Source organism: Periplaneta americana, chromosome 8 (assembly GCF_040183065.1).
Source record: "Periplaneta americana isolate PAMFEO1 chromosome 8, P.americana_PAMFEO1_priV1, whole genome shotgun sequence".
Lineage (NCBI taxonomy): Eukaryota > Metazoa > Arthropoda > Insecta > Blattodea > Blattidae > Periplaneta > Periplaneta americana.
This window is the reverse complement of record NC_091124.1, coordinates 132,934,182-132,952,881: the sequence shown is the minus strand read 5'-3', so window position 1 is coordinate 132,952,881 and position 18,700 is coordinate 132,934,182. Positions and strand designations below refer to the sequence as shown.

General features: G+C 34.1%; 1 protein-coding gene across 3 annotated transcripts in view; it reads left to right on the top strand.

Moving 5' to 3' along the window:
- The window catches only part of LOC138705062 (cell growth regulator with RING finger domain protein 1-like), a 417,737-nt gene extending 404,189 nt beyond the window's left edge, over nucleotides 1-13,548 (top strand). For all 3 annotated transcript variants that reach the window (XM_069833654.1, XM_069833652.1, XM_069833651.1), the window contains exon 6: nucleotides 9,825-13,548. In XM_069833654.1, the coding sequence (XP_069689755.1) occupies nucleotides 9,825-10,265 (441 nt within the window). In that variant the 3' untranslated portion in view covers nucleotides 10,266-13,548. The remainder of the gene's footprint in view (nucleotides 1-9,824) is intronic.
- The last annotated feature ends 5,152 nt before the right edge of the window (nucleotides 13,549-18,700 follow it).

Sequence of the window (18,700 nt, the reverse complement as noted above, 5' to 3'; positions counted from 1 at the left end):
GTAGTAATTCTGTCAGAGATATAATTAAAGAGGATCACAGTACGTTTCACACTAAATCATGGCATAAAGTATATTTAGAATAAAAGAATAAATAATAGCATTGGTGACTATTCAAGTGAAGTACAATAGGTGAAGGCCATCTTGACCTCTTTTTTCGTGCTTTAATAAAATGATTATATTTGATCAATAAATTAAAATAAAATGCATTCCTCATTAAACCATATTTTGCTTTACTTTTTAATCTGTCTTGTTCGGCTTAATCGCTCAGTTAACTTCCTTCTGGAGTACTTCAGAAGAACCCCTCACCAGTCAGACCATGTGGCTAGCAGATTAGGTAGTGAGGAAACTTTCCTTTTCGCCTTCAGTAAACAAACCCGGTTGCCATGGCAATTAAAAAGACCAAAAGGTATTACTTACTGATAAAATAAGAGGCCTACAAGATTTTGTAGTCTCATGATAACCTCAGCAAGATCTCTTAGTGGGAAAAAGTGATTCTGCCCTCTACATTTCTGGGTAGTTCACGAAACATGCAGCAGCTATACCTAGATGCTATGTCTTTTGTTCAAAGCATGACAAACCTGACATTTTCTTAACTCTCACCTACAATCCGCGATGACCTGAAATAGCTACTGCACACTCCCGCATGAAAAACTCGCTATCATCCTGTCATTATTACTTGCGTTTTCGCATTGAAACTCAAGAACTGAAGATGAATAGGTTCAAGGAAAAGTATTTGGCATAAGAAAACATTCAGAGGGAGTATGTTTCACTATTATGGAAGCAAATAACTTTCACAATTTCTGGTATTCTTCATTGAAAAGAAATCTGAACAGTTTTTATTTGAACTTATTTGACGGAAATAGTTTGCAGCATTTGCTGCACAAGCCACTAGTAACTATATAAAATTAACAACAATATTGCACGATTTTAATCATGAACATACAACAAAAAAAATGTTTCTTTTATTAGTAAGTGGTGTCTTTTAAAATGTCTTTTACTTAATTTAAGTCTTCTACTATTTACCTTTAACATTGTGTTAACAATTCCACTCTACTATATTACAATCAAATGCCATAAAAATGAGGTTAACATATTGAAAATTATATGTATCTGATGATGTCACAATGGTGACGAAAACATTCGTACAAATTGTAAAATATGTACCATAATATAAAGAGTTCCACTCTATGATATTATATAAGTCAATGACGGAAATATAATAAAACATTTGATATTAAATTTTATGAAGTTAAGGCATAGTTTTGCCAGTGGCGCAGCTAAAATTTGGTTCTGGGAAGGATTTTGAAAATTTTTTCAAAAACTGACTATTGTACATAATTATGGTAACAGAACTTTAATGTGTCATTACTTATAATAAATTATACTTTGAATGAAACATAACTTCTCATGAGACTAAATACGCAAGTCTCCAACTAAAGCAAACAGAAATCTATTTGTTGCTGAGTCCATATGCACACAAATGCAGCTTATGCTTTCTCGGCAATAATACAGTTGTGGACATGCACAATGCATTACCACGACTGCCACTACCGTCAAAAAAGAAAAGAAAGAAAAAACCCTTTTGAGTTTATCTTTCACACCACTTTTCACTTATTGTGCTGATGCATAAACATAAGATGTAAAATGTTTCTCGCTTCAGATCATTTCGTCGTATTTCACTCTTAGGACATATATTTCATTTTATTGCACTATTTCTTTTAATGTAAGCACATTCAGAATTCAATATACTTGCTTTGGCAGTGCTGTACGCTGTACTCTGCTGTAACCTATCTCGTCATTTATTTGTAACTTTTCAGTTTTTTTCTCTCCTGAAAAATCACGTTTTTTGAGATAGGTCACTTTTCTATGTCATGTCCGAATATGCAGATGGCAAGAGTAAAATTGTCTTAGTAACTTGTAAACCAAATCTAACTTTTCTCTTGAATAATGAATGCATTATTGTTTTGGCTGATGGTACTTTATGTTCCCAACAATTTCTATCAAATGTACAAGATATATTCGTGTCTTAATACTTTCAATATTCCTGTGGCTTATTGTTTTTTTTTTTTTGCCAAATTCTAATATCCAAATATATAAAATGTGGTGCTTCCTGAAGAGATTGTCTCCAAATATGTGCAAAGCAGTCAGTTATTCCAAAGCTTTTATAAGAGTATGAAATAGTACCACATAATGCTGCCAAAATTAATTTTCTCCATGTTAAGATTAAAGAGTGTAAATTTCACTTAATAATAATAATAATAATAATAATAATAATAATAATAATAATGTTTTATTTTCGCTGGCAGAGTTAAGGCTATAAGGCCTTCTCTTCCACTCAACCAGCCTTAATCAATACAATACATAAATTTAAATTACAAATATTTACACTACACTTAAAAGGTTCTCCAGCAATATTCTTCACTACACATTTATTTAAATTTAGATAAATCTATAAGGTAAAGTAGTAACTTAATTTATGAGCTAATTTAATTCAATGAATTATAATTAATTTAATATTTGAGATAGTAAAATGATGAAAATTAATTTAATATAAGCTTACTAGGACTATATTACAGGGAGAATATATATATATATATATATTTCTATTTCTATAATGAGAATATTAATGTAATTGCCATTAGAGGTTTTGTAAATCTATTTAGAAAAATTAATGATAATAATAATAATAATAATAATAATAATAATAATAATAATAATAATAATAATGGACAGATGTTAGTTTCATTATAAGTAACAAATATTAATCAGCAATTCATCTGTTAAGTAAGAATTTATGCAATTTTGACCTAAATGAAGTTATTGTCCAACAACCCCTTATATCACTCGGAAGCGAGTTCCAATTTCTAACAACTGAAACTGTATAGGATGAAGAATATAAAGATGTTTTGTGGTAGGGTATAATGAGTAAATTGTTATGATGAGATCTTGTACTTAGCTGATGATATGCGGATAAATTTTGGAAACGAGAAGCCAAATAGATTGGGGTAGCGGTGCGCAGAATTTGAAATAAGAGAACAAGAGAATGCAGGGCTCGTTGATCGCTTAGCCTTAGCCAAGACAGAGTTTGGAAAGACGGGGAAACATGATCATACTTACGAATATTACAAATATAACGGACACACGCATTATGCACACGTTGTAGCCTGTTGCTCAAATTTGCATTTAGGTTACTTAATATAATATCGCAGTAGTCAAAGTGTGGCATCACGAGTGTTTGTACAAGGATTAATTTTAATTTATCAGGAAGAAAGTGCTTCAGTCGCTTTAATGAGTGAATAATGGAAAATATTTTTTTGGAAGTGTGATTCACGTGTTCATTCCATTCCAGGTGACAATCCATATAAATACCAAGGTTCTTCACAGTCGTACTGTATGGAATAGTAGTATTATTTACAATTATCGGTGGCAAATTTTGCTTGTCACACTTCGATCTTTGATGTTCTATTAAGATTGCCTGCGATTTACTTGCATTTAAATTAAGTCCGTGCGTTTTCGACCATATGGATATAGAATTCAAGTCATCATTAACTTTAGTTATGGCGTCATTTATGTAGTTAGGTCGAGTATGCAGATAGATTTGTATGTCGTCAGCATAAATATGGTGTCGGCAGGATGTTAGATTAGAAGAAATATCATTAATATAAATAGAAAATAGTAAAGGTCCTAGGACAGAGCCTTGTGGTACGCCAAGTGGAATAACGATTATTAATAGACACGCACTGTTGGCGTTCACGAAGATAGGAGTCCATCCAAGCTAACGCATTATCAGAAAAATGCAGTACTCTTAATTTTGCAATTAGTAAGTCAACGTCTACAGTGTCGAAGGCTTTGGAGTAGTCTAAAAGTGTTAGTATTGTGATCTGTCCTTTGTCTAAAGCTTCACGTATATCCTCAGTCACTTTAAGCAGTGCAGTCGATGTGCTGTGTCCCGTTCTGAAGCCTGATTGGTAAGGGTCAAGAATATTGTGAGTATTGAGGTAATCTGTCAGTTGTTTGTGCACAATTCTTTCCAAAGCTTTTGAGAGAACAGGAAGAATACTAATTGGTCTATAGTCATTAGGTGTTACAGGTAACTTAATTTTAGGAAGGGGACGAACAATAGCCTTTTTCCATATGTCTGGGTAATGTGAAGTCATTATGGATGCATTGAATATATGGGTTAGTGTCGGAAGAATTATGTCCATAATTTTGTTCAGAAGTTCTATATTTATATTGTCTACTCCTTGTGATTTTGACTTGATGCGCTTTAGTGCTGATTTTACGTCAGAAGGTGTTATGTAGGAAAAGAAGAACTTGTCTCGTGCTGGGGCGGGTGTAGAGATTAATTCATTAATAGTCTGTTGTTTCGTTGCGGCGTCAGGTGCGTGGGTAGTGGTGGATGTGAAGTAATTGTTTAAATCATCTAGACAAATAGTATTGTCAATTTGTGACTTAGATTGTCCCAGTCCCATTGACCTAACATTTCTCCACATATCGGATGCTCTAATATCAGGTTCAATGAGGCTGTAAGCATGTCTAAGCCTAGCATTTCTAATAGTCTGTGTGGTCATATTTCTTAGTCGCTTGTACCGCAAGAAATCTATGTCACTTTTTAGTCTCTTGAATTTCCGAAAAGCTTCGTCTCTGTCTCTCATCAATGACCGGATTTCTGTAGTCATCCAGGGAGCTGGAGGTCTCGTAATGCGTCTAGTTTTTATTGGGGCATGTTTGTCATATAATGTAATAACAAGTTTGTTAAAAGCTTGTACTTTTTCGTCTACTGTACGGAGAGTCCAAACATCACGCCATGGCAGTAATAACGCGTCAGAAATTAAAGAGGCGTCGTTGATATGTCGCAGATCCCTATACTGAATGCGTTTTGGTGTTGCCTTAGGACACTGCAATGAATACTCTACAAATATAATATCATGTGCAGAAATCCCAGGCACCGGTAGTTGTCCGTGCGTTATTATTTTGTGGGGATTTGTAGTTGCTATGATGTCTAGTAGTGTTTCTGCAGTCTCTGTGTGATGAGTGGCTTGGAGCGGTAGAATTGTCATATTGCAGGCCGCAAACATGTTTGAGAGCCGTACACTGGAAGGGGACGTTACTAGAAGATTGTTGTTACAGTCACCCATTACTACAACGTGTTCATAAAGCGGCAAAAACTGACAGATTACCTAAAAGTGAATTTTCTACGTCAGTTAAATGATTTATCTTCGGTGGTATATAGACAACGCACAGAAGACACTTTTGTAGACTTGCATAAATTTCAATAAATAAATATTCAGGCCGTGCACTGTACTCTGAGGGAGAATGAAGAATAACTTTAGGTCGAAGATCAGATCTAATGTAAGCTGCTACACCGCCGCCCCCTTTGCCTGTTCTGTCATTTCGACACAGTACATAACCATTAATATCTACAAGAGAAGAGGACAGTGTAGGTTTCAACCAGCTTTCGGAAATTAGAATTGCATGCATATCATTTGGAGCAAATATGGAATAGAATTCATTGAAATGACAAATAACGCTTAGGACGGAGTTGACTTAGGGAAATTAAAGGAAACAATATATCAAATCAGGAGCTCCGAAACAAAACATATGAAATTCAAAAATGGTTAAAAACTTTTAATTTAGGTCTTTCCTATTTATCACCATTAAAGGTATGCTTCTGCAGAACTAATATCAGAGGCCCCTGTTCTTAGTGAATGTTTTAAATTTTCTCATTATATTGAAACATCAACTTCCTCCCCCCTCACCCTGAATTAAGGGCTGAAGCATTACAATTTCGAGCTGTATGAACTACAGATGCTGCAGAATGTTAGCAACAGAAATTTTGTAAGACACGTCCACCCATCTTCATGGTCATAGATGTATTAAAATGAAAACATAAACTACATACTAAATGGTTCTAAAAATGCGAGAAATAGAAGTGGGTAGAACAGTAAAATGGTAGAATGGACAAACATGTAAGGAACTATTCATCTTGAATCAGTATGAAAAAACACTTCGAATGAGATATCCTGTATTCATTACTTGAGGAGCATGGGATATCTAGAATAGATGAGCAGATATTTAATTTTCATTACAGTGTTGCCATGTGACGAACTGAAAAATATTTATGTAATGGAATAAAAGAATGTGAGACGAAATGATGACAAAGTTTTTTTTTAATACTTTTAAGCCGGACACAGTGTAAACCTTCTGTGTTTCTTAGCTAGTTTCTTAAGCACACAATTTTCATTCAGAGAAACTTTCTCATGTATGCATGTATATGACAGTCGGTCCATTCAGGTGCTCCCCTGTGCTGTTCCTATGGTACGTTCTCTTGATGATGAAAATGACCTTTCAGGAGTATGAGTAGTTATAGGGAGAGTTGCCATTATTGTGAACAGGTTGTGTATTACTTGAAGTAAGTCACTATTAAAATGTTTCAGAGCTTCAGCAACATTTCGTTTTCTTTTTCCGGGGAACTCTGGTAACCCCCCCCTCGCTGCACCAGTGGTTTTGCTAATTAACAACATTTTGTTGCGTGCGTAAATTTGTAATGAAGTCCAGCATACCCTACAGTATACAATACAGATACGGAAATAAAATTTGGAGCTTTCTTATTGTATAAGTTTCACTTACAACACACTGTGCATATGCAGTAAACAAGACCCTCTGTATATATGCTACTTTTGGACAGTCATGCGAAATTGTTGCCTACATACAGGTGAACTCTCATCAAGACTTGCTTCAAATTTAATTTTAATTCTGTACCTGTACAGTTTTTTTTTTTTTTTTTTTTTTTTTTTTGCAGGTTCACTTTGAAAAAAAAAAAAAAAAGGAACTGATTAAATAGTGTGTAATAAATATGAAATGAGACAAATGGTATGCCACTGAGCATAGCTTTTTGTGTTCACGACACTTCAAGTAAATACAGTATATAGTAGACAACTATGATGGACGCCTGCTGCCCAGTGCAGTACTTTTTAATTTCCTGCTCCTCTTCAGAAAAAAAAAACAATACACTAGACCTTCGCCTTATACGCTTTTGCTTTATTAATGAACAAAATTGTGTAATGACTTTTATTTGTGCTCCTTATGTCCTTGCTGCTTAAAGAAGAAAACAGTGAGCTATAGCTTATAAAAAAGGTGGCCTGGCTTATGTTCCTCTTACGTAAGTTCTTTCAAAATACAATGATATTCCATTACATCGAATTGAACGGTATTACAAGGTTATCAAATATGTTCAATACATCATCTATTTGCACGAATGGGATAGTCATTAGTTCTCGAACAGCATTTCCCACTTGTGGGTCTTCCCAGTGTAACCAGTTTGCAGACCGAAAACAGTAACTTGTTTGAAGATGGACTGACAGAAATGGAAGAGACATTCTTATTGATGCAGTAGGGAATTCAGCAGCCACAGCATTCATTGCTCGTAACTCTTAAGTCCGTTATTATAATAATAAGTGAAGGTTCAAAATTTGCATTTTATTCTTGAGCTTTTAGCTTGAGTTTGGCGAATATACATTCATGTTGAATCTTTCGTACACTACTTTTAACACTTGAATATAAACAATTGATTAAATGGCGATCTTACTCGTATTAATTATGTAAGCATGTGTGGTTTACAGCTGTTTCGGTCCTACTTGACACCATCCTTAGAGCCTACTAGATCTCGGCGCTATCTCAACTTCGCTGCCTGTTGTGTGGGTGCATTCATGTGATGAAGAGTTGTGTCAAATAGTGTGTGTGTTCTGAAATTGATTTGTGTGTTGAGAATTTGATTAGGATGTGTTTTAGTGTGTCTGTATATTTCATATTGTTCTAGTGTGTTGAGTTTTTGGTTTTTGGGTTGTATGTGTAAGATTTCCATGTCTGTATTTATGTTATTGTATGTGTGGTTAGCATTAGTTATGTGTTTGGCATATGTAGATGTATTGTGTCCTCTGGTTATTGCTTTAATGTGTACTTTGTATCGAGTTTGGAATGAACTGCCTGTCTGTCCAATGTAGAAACTGTCGCAACTATTGCATGTGAGTTTGTAATGGAAATCCTACACGTACAACCCAAAAACCAAAAACTCAACACACTAGAACAATATGAAATATACAGACACACTAAAACACACCCTAATCAAATTCTCAACACACAGATCAATTTCAGAACACACACACTATTTGACAAAACTCTTCATCACACGAATGCACCCACACAACAGGCAGCGAAGTTGAGATAGCTCCAAGATCTAGTAGGCTCTGAGGATGGTGTCAAGTAGGACCGAAACAGCTGTAAGCCACACATGCTTACATAATTAACACGAGTAAGATCGCCATTTAATCAATTATGAATATACATTGTTCTTCTTTTTATTTGTTGCATAGACAATAAACGAATGAGAAAACATACTTTTGTACCACACCATAGACAGAGTACAAATGGTAAGAAGTAGTCGAAACCTTTTAGCACTTATAGGATTTCATTTTAGCATTTCAATGCTTTCTTACACATGATTACAATGGATGGATTTGGGAATAATGGACGTGAGTGAGCATGAGAGCTATGGGTTAAAACAGAAGTGGGCTTAAAGTGAGTGAACTGTAAATAAAATGGACATTAAATACAACAGCTAAAAAAATATGTGGACATAAATATGATTGGAATTGTATCTGTGGATGGCATGTCTTGCAGCCGTATTTGTCTCTTGACTTGTACTTACTCTTTGACATTTCTATGGTGATTCTGCATCGCACTTATCACATAATCAGTGGTGCCCCACAATGCGAGAAAATGTGATGTTGGTCCAATTGAAGAGGCGAAACAGGCCAAGAAGTATAATCTATGAATCGTGAAGTGTTATAATGATTATGACGAAGAGTATGATGATGATAATAATAATTATTATTATTATCATCATTATTATTATTATTATTATTATTGTTGTGATAATGGTGAGAATAATAATGGATGGCGAAAGTGGCAATGGTGATGTGACTGATAATTTTGCTAGTGGCAGTGTCAGCGGCAGTAAGTGGACCATGATGATGACCATGATTAAAATTACAGATATACCCATATATTCAACTTATTCTGTTGTGCTGTGGATGTATTAAACTTAATAAGTCATACAAATTGATTATATATATAAAGTAATTCACATTCATTCATAGTGTTCTGCTGTTCTGCCCAAGGGCAGGTACACTGCAGACTCAGCTTTCTCCAATATTTCCTATTTTCTGATATCTTCTTCTGACCCGAACTTTTCTTCCATTCACCATTACTTCTATTGCATTCTTGAGTAGGCAGTTTCTTCTTAGTCAGTGACCCAGCCAATTCCACTTTCTCTTCCTGATCAATTTCAGCATTATTCTTTCTTTTTTTTTTTACTTTGTATGAACTATTAGGTTATTTAGCATAGCTCGAACCTGTGCCCGAGCACAACTCTGTATCGGCAGGCAAGCACTTTAGCCAACTGAATTATGCAGTTATTCTTTCTTCACCACTTTTTCTAGCACGACTTCATTTCTTATTTTGTTTGTGCATTTCACACACTCCATTCGTCTCCATATTCACACTTCAAATCCTTCTAGTCACTACTGTTCAATTCGTTTCTGCCCTATACAATTCCACACTCCACTAGTCTTCTCCTTAGTTCTCTTTCCAGTAGTCCACAGAAGAAGCTTTCTTTGCCATCGCTATCAAATTCACCTTTAAATCTTATTATTTTTTATTAATATCGACGTCTGTATTCTCACATGAATAGTGGATTAATAATAAGCACATGGGATATCCATCATTTCTGCTTGATTGCATTATGTAATATTTTTCTGTTCCAGCAACTCTACTTGGCTACAGGAAACCCATTAAACTATGAAGATGAGCCAGCCTTGTCGCTAAGTGTGAGAGAGAATAATACAGGTGAGAATGGTAGAACATCTAGAGGTGGCTCCACCACATTGTTATGTACTGCAACATCTGATGAAGACAGTGGCTCTGTGTGGAATGCCGCAGGAGAGCAGCTATGCGTAGTGTGCCAGTATTTCCCTCTGTCACGTGCCCTCCTGCCCTGCCGCCACACATGCATCTGTGCCAGTTGTTTCGGAAAATTGGACAGGTGCCCCATGTGTCGCAGCCCAATTAGGAGTTACTTCTGCATCCGTGGGGAGGAGTACATGCCTGTGGAACCTGGTTCATCCGCCTCAAAACCACCACCCATATTGCGTTGGTTTCAGGACTGGAATGATAGACTTACAGACTTTCTTGGCTTCCATCGGTAAAATGAAAAAGGACTTGTACAGACGTGTGCAGAACTGATTTCCTTTTTATTTGTATAGAAAAATGAGAGAGTAATGTGGAAACATCACATAACAGTAAGCGCTGCTGCATATTTAATGGATATTTATTTCTAGGTTTAATTGAAAAATTTTCTTCATTACAAGGCCGTAATTGATTCTTTCTCTTTAGAATTAGCAATTTAGATGTAGCACAGTCTGAAGTCATTCACTTTTAACTAAAATTGATTACAGTGTTTGATACAGTAGCAAATAATTTGTCTGCTGAAACATTTCATAATAACTCTAGTTAAGTCCAAAGACTTTTACAGATTTTCTGTTATTGAAATTATCTCTCTGCATCATCATCGGTAAATCTTAACTTTGTGGTCTCTGTTCCATTTGTATATAAGAACGAATTAAAAACAATAACATGGATAAAATCCAATTTTAACAATATTTTACAGTTGAAAATAATTTTGAATTATACAAATGAAATTATTAGCGATCTTATCACTAGAAATACCTTTTATATGTCTGTAAATTTGATATTATTAAATTTATGAAATTATACATCATCACACAAATTGGAAAAAAAATAATAATAATAAAACATATTACTGGTATTAAGCAAAGTATTCTATACCAGCTATTATACATGTAATTCTTGTAAATTAACTTTGGTTGATGTTCAAAACTCTATTGAGAGTTAATCCATAAACTGCTTATTTATTGAAGTAATGTAAATTTACATTGGGTTGTTGCTGTCATATAATCTCCACAGACACAGTTTTCGCAGCAGATTTAATGAATAATTTATTAATAAAGGACCACAGCTATGACATAATGTAAAATTAAGATGTTTTATAGTTGGCTAAAATTAATGTTCCATCTTCTTCGAAGAAGAGATTTTATACACATAACAGTTATAGATTATACTAGGAAATTAGTGTAAAAATTGTACAAAAATCTAGCCGTGCCAATGACAGTTAAGTTTTTTTTCTCAAATTAATTCAGCATGAAGAGTTAGTTTTATTATTATTTATCGATATTTTTCATGGATAAATACATTTTCAATATCTGTGGGTCCAAAAGTTGAGTTTATTTATGCCGCATGATAAGATATGAGTCAGAACCAATGCATATTTGTAGGCATTTCTTAAAGTTCAATAGATGAAAATTCATACAGTTTCATATAAATCTTCAAAATAACCTAGATAGAAAATTGTTAAAAATCAACTGTTAACCTTCCAAAACTTATGTAAGTAATGACTATGTTTAACAGTGTACATAGGCCTACACTTTTTCTTTACAAATTATATCTGAATTAGAAACAGAGAATAAAATAAAATTTGTAGGTTGTGCTTATTTACAATGCACTAAGTCATTTCTCAGATCAAATCTCTATTTCCACGAGTGTGGATAAATAAAAATAAATTTATTATACGGTAATTCATAGAATAAAGTTAATATACTGGCACCAGTAATATATTTGGCATGTTATTTATTTGTGATACACCACTTTGAAGGTGTACAAGAGTAAAGTTATCTTCTTGTAGCTATTATATCAGTCTCCAGTTATGGAGACTAGATATCAACTGGAGTTAATATCTGAATTAATTATTCTTAATATCTTGCCTGGTCACTGAAATCCTATGAATGCTCCTTAGAGAGAACTAAAGGAACAAAAACTTCATGTGAAGGTCGAGAGATGCTTTTGCTGTTACGATATAACACCACATGCCATGTACTCCAGAACGAAATGAGTAAGTTCTAATGAGAACATCAACATTCATACACATATTCATGGAAATACCAATTACTTTATTACTGGTAGGTTTTTAAACACTAAGTTAAGTTCCAACCTAAAATTAGCAAACATAACTTAACTTTACCTGGGGAAACTATAGGAAAATCTTCAAGTATTACTAGTAAAATCACTAAACACTTTGAAAAGAGCTCTCACTTGAAACAAACTTAAATAATAACTGATGATATTGGCATCTTTTTTTCATACTCATCAGTATTCTCATGCCTGTTTTGTTTTGTTTTGTATGACGCTGCGCGATGTAAGACAGGAACAGCAGGAGTGTCACTTAACTGTCATATAAACCTAGGCTGAACTCAAGAATGATGTACAGTAGTAGCAAAAAAAAAAATTGGACTGATGGAATAATCAAAGTCCCTGAAATGAGCCACTGCGAATGCCACTCTTGCATTCACAAGATAGCGAGTAATCTATTGAAATTGTTGTAGTTTCGACTGCTGACGTAGCCCATTTCGAAAGTCGTTAGAAAATAAGCTGGTAAAATTCATGTTCTGGGAATAATAAGTTAATTAAGTAGTAAAATATCGCTGCAGTCAAAAAGTATTGGGAATGAATTTGAATAAAGAACAAAAAAAAAAGTTTCCTTCCCAGGCAGGACTCGAACCACGAAAGTCTTAGTTACCATTCTATCGTGCTCTGGAGTGAACAAGGCTCTGAAATCAGCTACAAGGGTCGGTCCGGTTTTTTTTTGCCACTACTGTACATATCTACATACCGGTATGACTTATAATATGGCTCATTATTCTTGCTGACATTAACTAACGCACAGAGAATGTTATCACATAAGATTGCAAATGGAATTTTTCATATATGCCATATTTTAGAATTATAAAAAACACATTACCGAATATTCATTTGGGAAATGATACCCGTAATATTCGACTTAATTAGCCTGATATGCTGCATAGATCTACTACATAATTTCTTACTAGGATGACAATAGATTGCTCTTTATGAATATATTACAAAATCAGAACGTCCATTTTATGGAAATATATGCACTTATACGATGGTAAACTTATGAACACTGTGATTAGACTGTAATTGAATAGAGATGGAAAACTGTAAATGAATCTTTGTGATATGATGTGGAGAGGTGGACATATCAACAGTGCATTATCCAGAGTAAGTACATCTGTTAAGTTTAGGATTGCTGTATGTGTTGGAAAATCGGAAATGTCTAGATTTTAATGACATACTAGTTTTCCTGTTCAGAGGATTCAGAGAGTTCGAAAACTTGGATTATTTTAAATGACATACAGTTGCGTCAAATGTTGTATGAAAATATAATTTATAAATCACCACATGGTGGATTCAGACGAGATAACACTAGAGAACAGGAATAACTTACGGTATTTGTACAAGTTCTGTGATTTAATTAAAACTGCTATGATATTGTATGGTTTTCAGATGGTTGGGAAGTGTACATCTACTATTGTAAATATATTGTGTTAATTGTTACCTACTGTCCTTTTCTCTTCTACATTACTTCTGTTCTATATTTTGTACAATGCAAAGGTGGAAAGAATGACAAAAGATGGAAACAGTCTATCAACAAATTTTGTCTGAATAGTTTTTCTCAAAGTTTTAGAAATTATTAATAATGAATGAGCTATCAATTTCTGTATTCTGTACAGAAATTAAAAACATAGACCATTTTATAAGACTTGAAAATTTATACAAAATGAGCAAAATAACAGTCTGATAAGAAGCAATAAACTTATATTTTCAGTGTATGATTTGTTTATGGTTTAATTATTCTTGATTGGATAAATGTAATGGTATATTAGGCACAATTACAGATTCGAACTGGTACCAGTAGTAAGTTAGCCATTGGGTTTCAAACAATTATTTACAGATATATATGCTGGGTAACTTTCGGTGATGGACCACGAACTCATTTCACCGGCATTATCACCTTCATCTCATTCAGACGCTAAATAACCTAAGCTGTTGATAAAGAATCGTAAAATAACCTACCAAAAAAAAATTACAGATATATCTTACAAAATCTACAAATGTTTTAAATCGGTACACAGGTCATATTATTCTTCTTGACAATTTTATTTTCTTCATGAGAACGTGTGAAGTGAAAAATTATAAATTTGGAAGAACTTCACGTACGAACCTATAACACAGAGGTGTGCCAAAAACTTCTAATAATTTGCAAATTTTTAAGATATTTATTACAACTTTACTAGCTTTTAGTATCAACTGGTAGCTACATTACATGTTGTTGTGGGCTAATACAGTATAAAACTTTTTTTAGACTTTAGCATTAATATGCTAAATTCGTTATTTATTTATCTATTTATGTCCATAACAGGGCAAAGCCCCAATTACAATAGACAGTACAGATAAAAAAAACATAGAATTGCATATAACATGAAAAAAGAGGTAAAACAGATGCAAGTGTAATTACAAATTAAAACTGGAAAAGAGAAGGAAAAAAACAAATAGATACCATCTAAATAAAAGACACAGATACAGATATAAATGAAAAACACCAAATAAAAACAAATCAAAAAGAGCCAAGTACAGACATCACAGCCAAAAATGCAAAATGTAGATGTAGCTATAATTGGCAAATTACAGAGCAAATACAACACCATGTTAATAAATTCAATATACAGCACTACACAGCAGGCCCAATAGGCTCAATTCATTTATTCAAAAGAAACTCACCAGCACAGAACATGTGTTTCAAGTAATGCTTTACATAACTTTTTCTTGTACATATTGTATGATAACGAAAAATCTAAATCCTCTTTATTTGATAGATGATTGTAAGTTCGAAGCATTAATAAAAGTGGAGACATTTTATGAGATAGTGTTTTTGTTGTCTGTAAATAAAAGAGAGATCGCTTTCTCAAAATTGATTTACAAATATTGAAACTAATTAGCTGTAGAAGATCAGGGTTGTCTATTAAGCCATTCATATAATTATATAGTTATATAATTAAACACAGCAACACTAGAGTTTCCATAACAGCAAACAAAAAAGACATTGTGACTTCACTACATTTAATTTACTTATTCCACAAAAATGCATGAGAGAAACAATCCAGATTACAGACAGCAATAAATACTACACCCAAACCGATCCATGGGATCACTCATCTGCAGCATCTTAATAAAAATGTTCATAGACAATGTAGAACAGACATGCATCCCAAACAATAACAAGAATAAACACTCAGACATCATATAAATTACTGGCACAGATATGTAGACGACATTCTAATATAGGGTGTTTATAAAGTCTTGATCCATTTTTGAGAAATAATATTTTTTTTCTGTAATTGCAGGACGTAAGACGTCTATCAACATATTCACAACAGACGAAATACTGGCCATTATTAGTACACGATTAAGGGGATTGACATAATGAGGAAGTTAGGAAGGCCTTTACTCGACAATTTCGAAAACATGGCTCGACAAGGGCAACATTCGGCTGCTGGTCAACAAATTTAAGAGGACAGGAAGTGTCAAAGATGCTCCACGTACAGGCAGGCCTTCTACACCAGTAGAGACCATACAAGGCATTCAAGAAGCAATTGAACATACCCCTAGTTCTTCGATCAGCCGTCTCAGTCGAGAGTTAAACATATCTCATACCACATTATGGAAACTGTTACGTTACATGTTAAAGAAACGAGTCTACCATTTACAAATCCTTCATACACTAGAAGATGAGGACTATGCAGCTCATGAACCAATGTGTACTGATCTTATGGAGGTTGTTAATCATGAACTGCTAATTTAACACATCTTATTCAGTGATGAACCAACATTCCACACCTGTGGAACTGTAAACAGACATAACTGTCATATATGGCCAGATGATGAACCAAATGCGATCTCAGAATGGCAACAAGATATCCCTAAAGTCAATGTATGGCTAGATGTGACAACTAACAAAATGTACGGACCATTCATGTTTGTAGAAGCCACAGTAAACGACGCATGTTATCTTGATATGTTGCAATAGTTTTTCCATCCCCAGTTAGTGTAAGATGTGTTTCAACAGGATAGCGCACCAATCTATTTTGCACTTGTCATCCAAGACTACTTGAATGATGTGTTTCCAGGCTGTGGATCGGTAAAGCTTCACAGCATCTATGAGTCCCATGGTACCAGACATTACACCATTGGATTTTTTTACCTGGGGATTCATTAAATCTAAGTGTACAGAAGCAAAGTTAGAGACCTCCAGGATCTCAAAAATTGAATTTGGCATGCTGTCGACATGGTTACACCAGATATGTGGCAGAACATATCTTGTGCGACACAGGAATACTGGAAGCACTATTTCGAAATGTGGGGTGATCACTGAAATTCACTAAATACATTCCAATGGACGTACTGGAAAGAATTATATTATGTTCTAATATTTTGTCCCCCCCCCCCTCAAAAATGGGTCGGAACTTCATATATACCCTGTCCTATACAGAGGAAACAAAAGACAGAATGAAAACCTACACCAATACATAAACAAAATACACCCAAAACTACACTAGACACTATAAATTAAGAAAAATAATTCCATAAACTTCTTAAGGCCTGGTCCCACTTAGCGGAATTGAACAGAATTTCTCTTCACAATGTATTTAAATGGAAGATACCAAAAAGCGGTGCATCAAATCAAACCGAATAGAATTGAATGAAATACACTGACTGGCAAAAAAAAACCGATCACTTGAAAAAAATACTAAAAGTCAAGTTTAAATGTTGTTGTTGTTTTCTAATGCCAGGCGTTTGACAATAAAGTCATTTGACCTCTTGCACTCCAATATTTTTCAAAGATATTATCATGACCAGCCACTGAAGCACAGATTTTGAGGTGTTCCGAATCCATTTCTTGGTTTGAGTTGCACAATGGACAGTGCTATATTCCAATTCTATGCAGGTATTTGGCCAAACAATCATGGCTGTTGCCAATCTAAATGCAGCTACAGACGATTTTCGTGGTAAATCAGGAATTAACTGTGGATTTTGATGCAGAGAGTTCCATTTTTTCCCCATGGGATTGTGTTATCAAATTTTGTTTGTTGAAGTCTAAGTATGTAGATTTAATAAATCTTTTCACAGAGTAATATGTAGATTTAGTAACAGGTCTGTAAGTAGCAGTGCTGCCCTTCTTTGCTAAAGCATCCGCATTCTCGTTTCCCAGGATTCCACAGTGGGATGGTATTCATTGGAATACAATTCTTTTATTGAGTGATATTAATTGAGAGAGCATTTTAGTTATTTCTGCTGTTTGAGATGAAGGTGTGTGTTTAGAGACTATTGATAGAATAGCTGCTTTGGAGTCTGACACTATAACTGCATTTTTAAATTTACTGATGTGGCATAGAAGATTCCTGAGACTTTCACTTATTGCAATGATTTCTCCATCAAAACTTGTTGTTCCATACCCAAGAGATCTATAAAGTGAGAAGAGACAGCACGTAACACCTGCACCGGCACCTTGTTCTCTGGAGATCAAGGATCCGTCAGTGTATAAATGAAGCCAGTTTTGTGGAGGGTATCTAATATTAATTGTCTCTAAAGACAATTGTTTTAGTATTTCAGTGTTTAGTTCTGATTTTAGTATTTCTTCTGTTAAATTTAGATTATATTCCATATTTAATAGAGTTAAAGGGTTTGGTTTAATTTGTAGGTTTTCTTTTAAATTCGGGATATTGATTTTCTGTTTTAATTCTTGGACAATGGATATGAAACTTTTTTGAGTTTTCAATCTACAGAGAGGACTGTATGAATGCCAATTGTTTCCTGGTAATCTAATAAGTTTTTCATATTGAATCAGTGCTTTTTCTTCTATTGTCATTTTGATGCTGTTAATATTAGTGAGGAATCTCATAGAATCTATTGGAGTTGTTTTGATTCCACCAGTAATGAGTCTGAGAGCTTGGTTTTGAACATATTCTATTTCGTTTATGAAAGGTGAAGTAATTAAAATTTCTCCGCAGTATGTCAGCACTGGCTGTATAAACATTTTGTATGTAGTGTTCAAAGTATTCCTAGAGCATCCCCCATTTCTTTCCTGCTAATCTTTTTAGAAGGGAGAATCTTTTACGAGCTTTTTCAGAAATATATTTCAAATGGTTGCTCCATGTTAACTTACTATCGAAAATAACTCCAAGATATTTGGATTTATAAGTCCTAGGAAGGTGTTGGCCATTGTATTGGATATTGAATTCTCTTTCTTTTTTACCAAGTGAAAATATTTGGTAGTTACTTTTGCTTAAATTGAGTGTCATCAAATTTGATATATTCCATTCATGTAGTTGATTTAGAGCTTTAAGAGCAGAATTTTGAATTTTGTCTCTATGTCTGTAAGATCCGGAAGTCCACAAAACTATATCATCTGCAAATAGTGCTGTTTTCATGTTTGATTCCTCTAATAGGGAGGGTAAGTCATTTATATAAATATTGAATAAAGTTGTGCTGAGGACAGCGCCCTGAGGTAGACCTCGATATGTTTGTCTGTAACTAGAAAGTGAGTTATTGAATTTAGTGGCAATGAATCGTTGACTAAGGAATTCTGATATCCATCTGAACATATTGCTGGAGATACCTAATTTCTGGAGTTTTAGTAATAATTTATTTC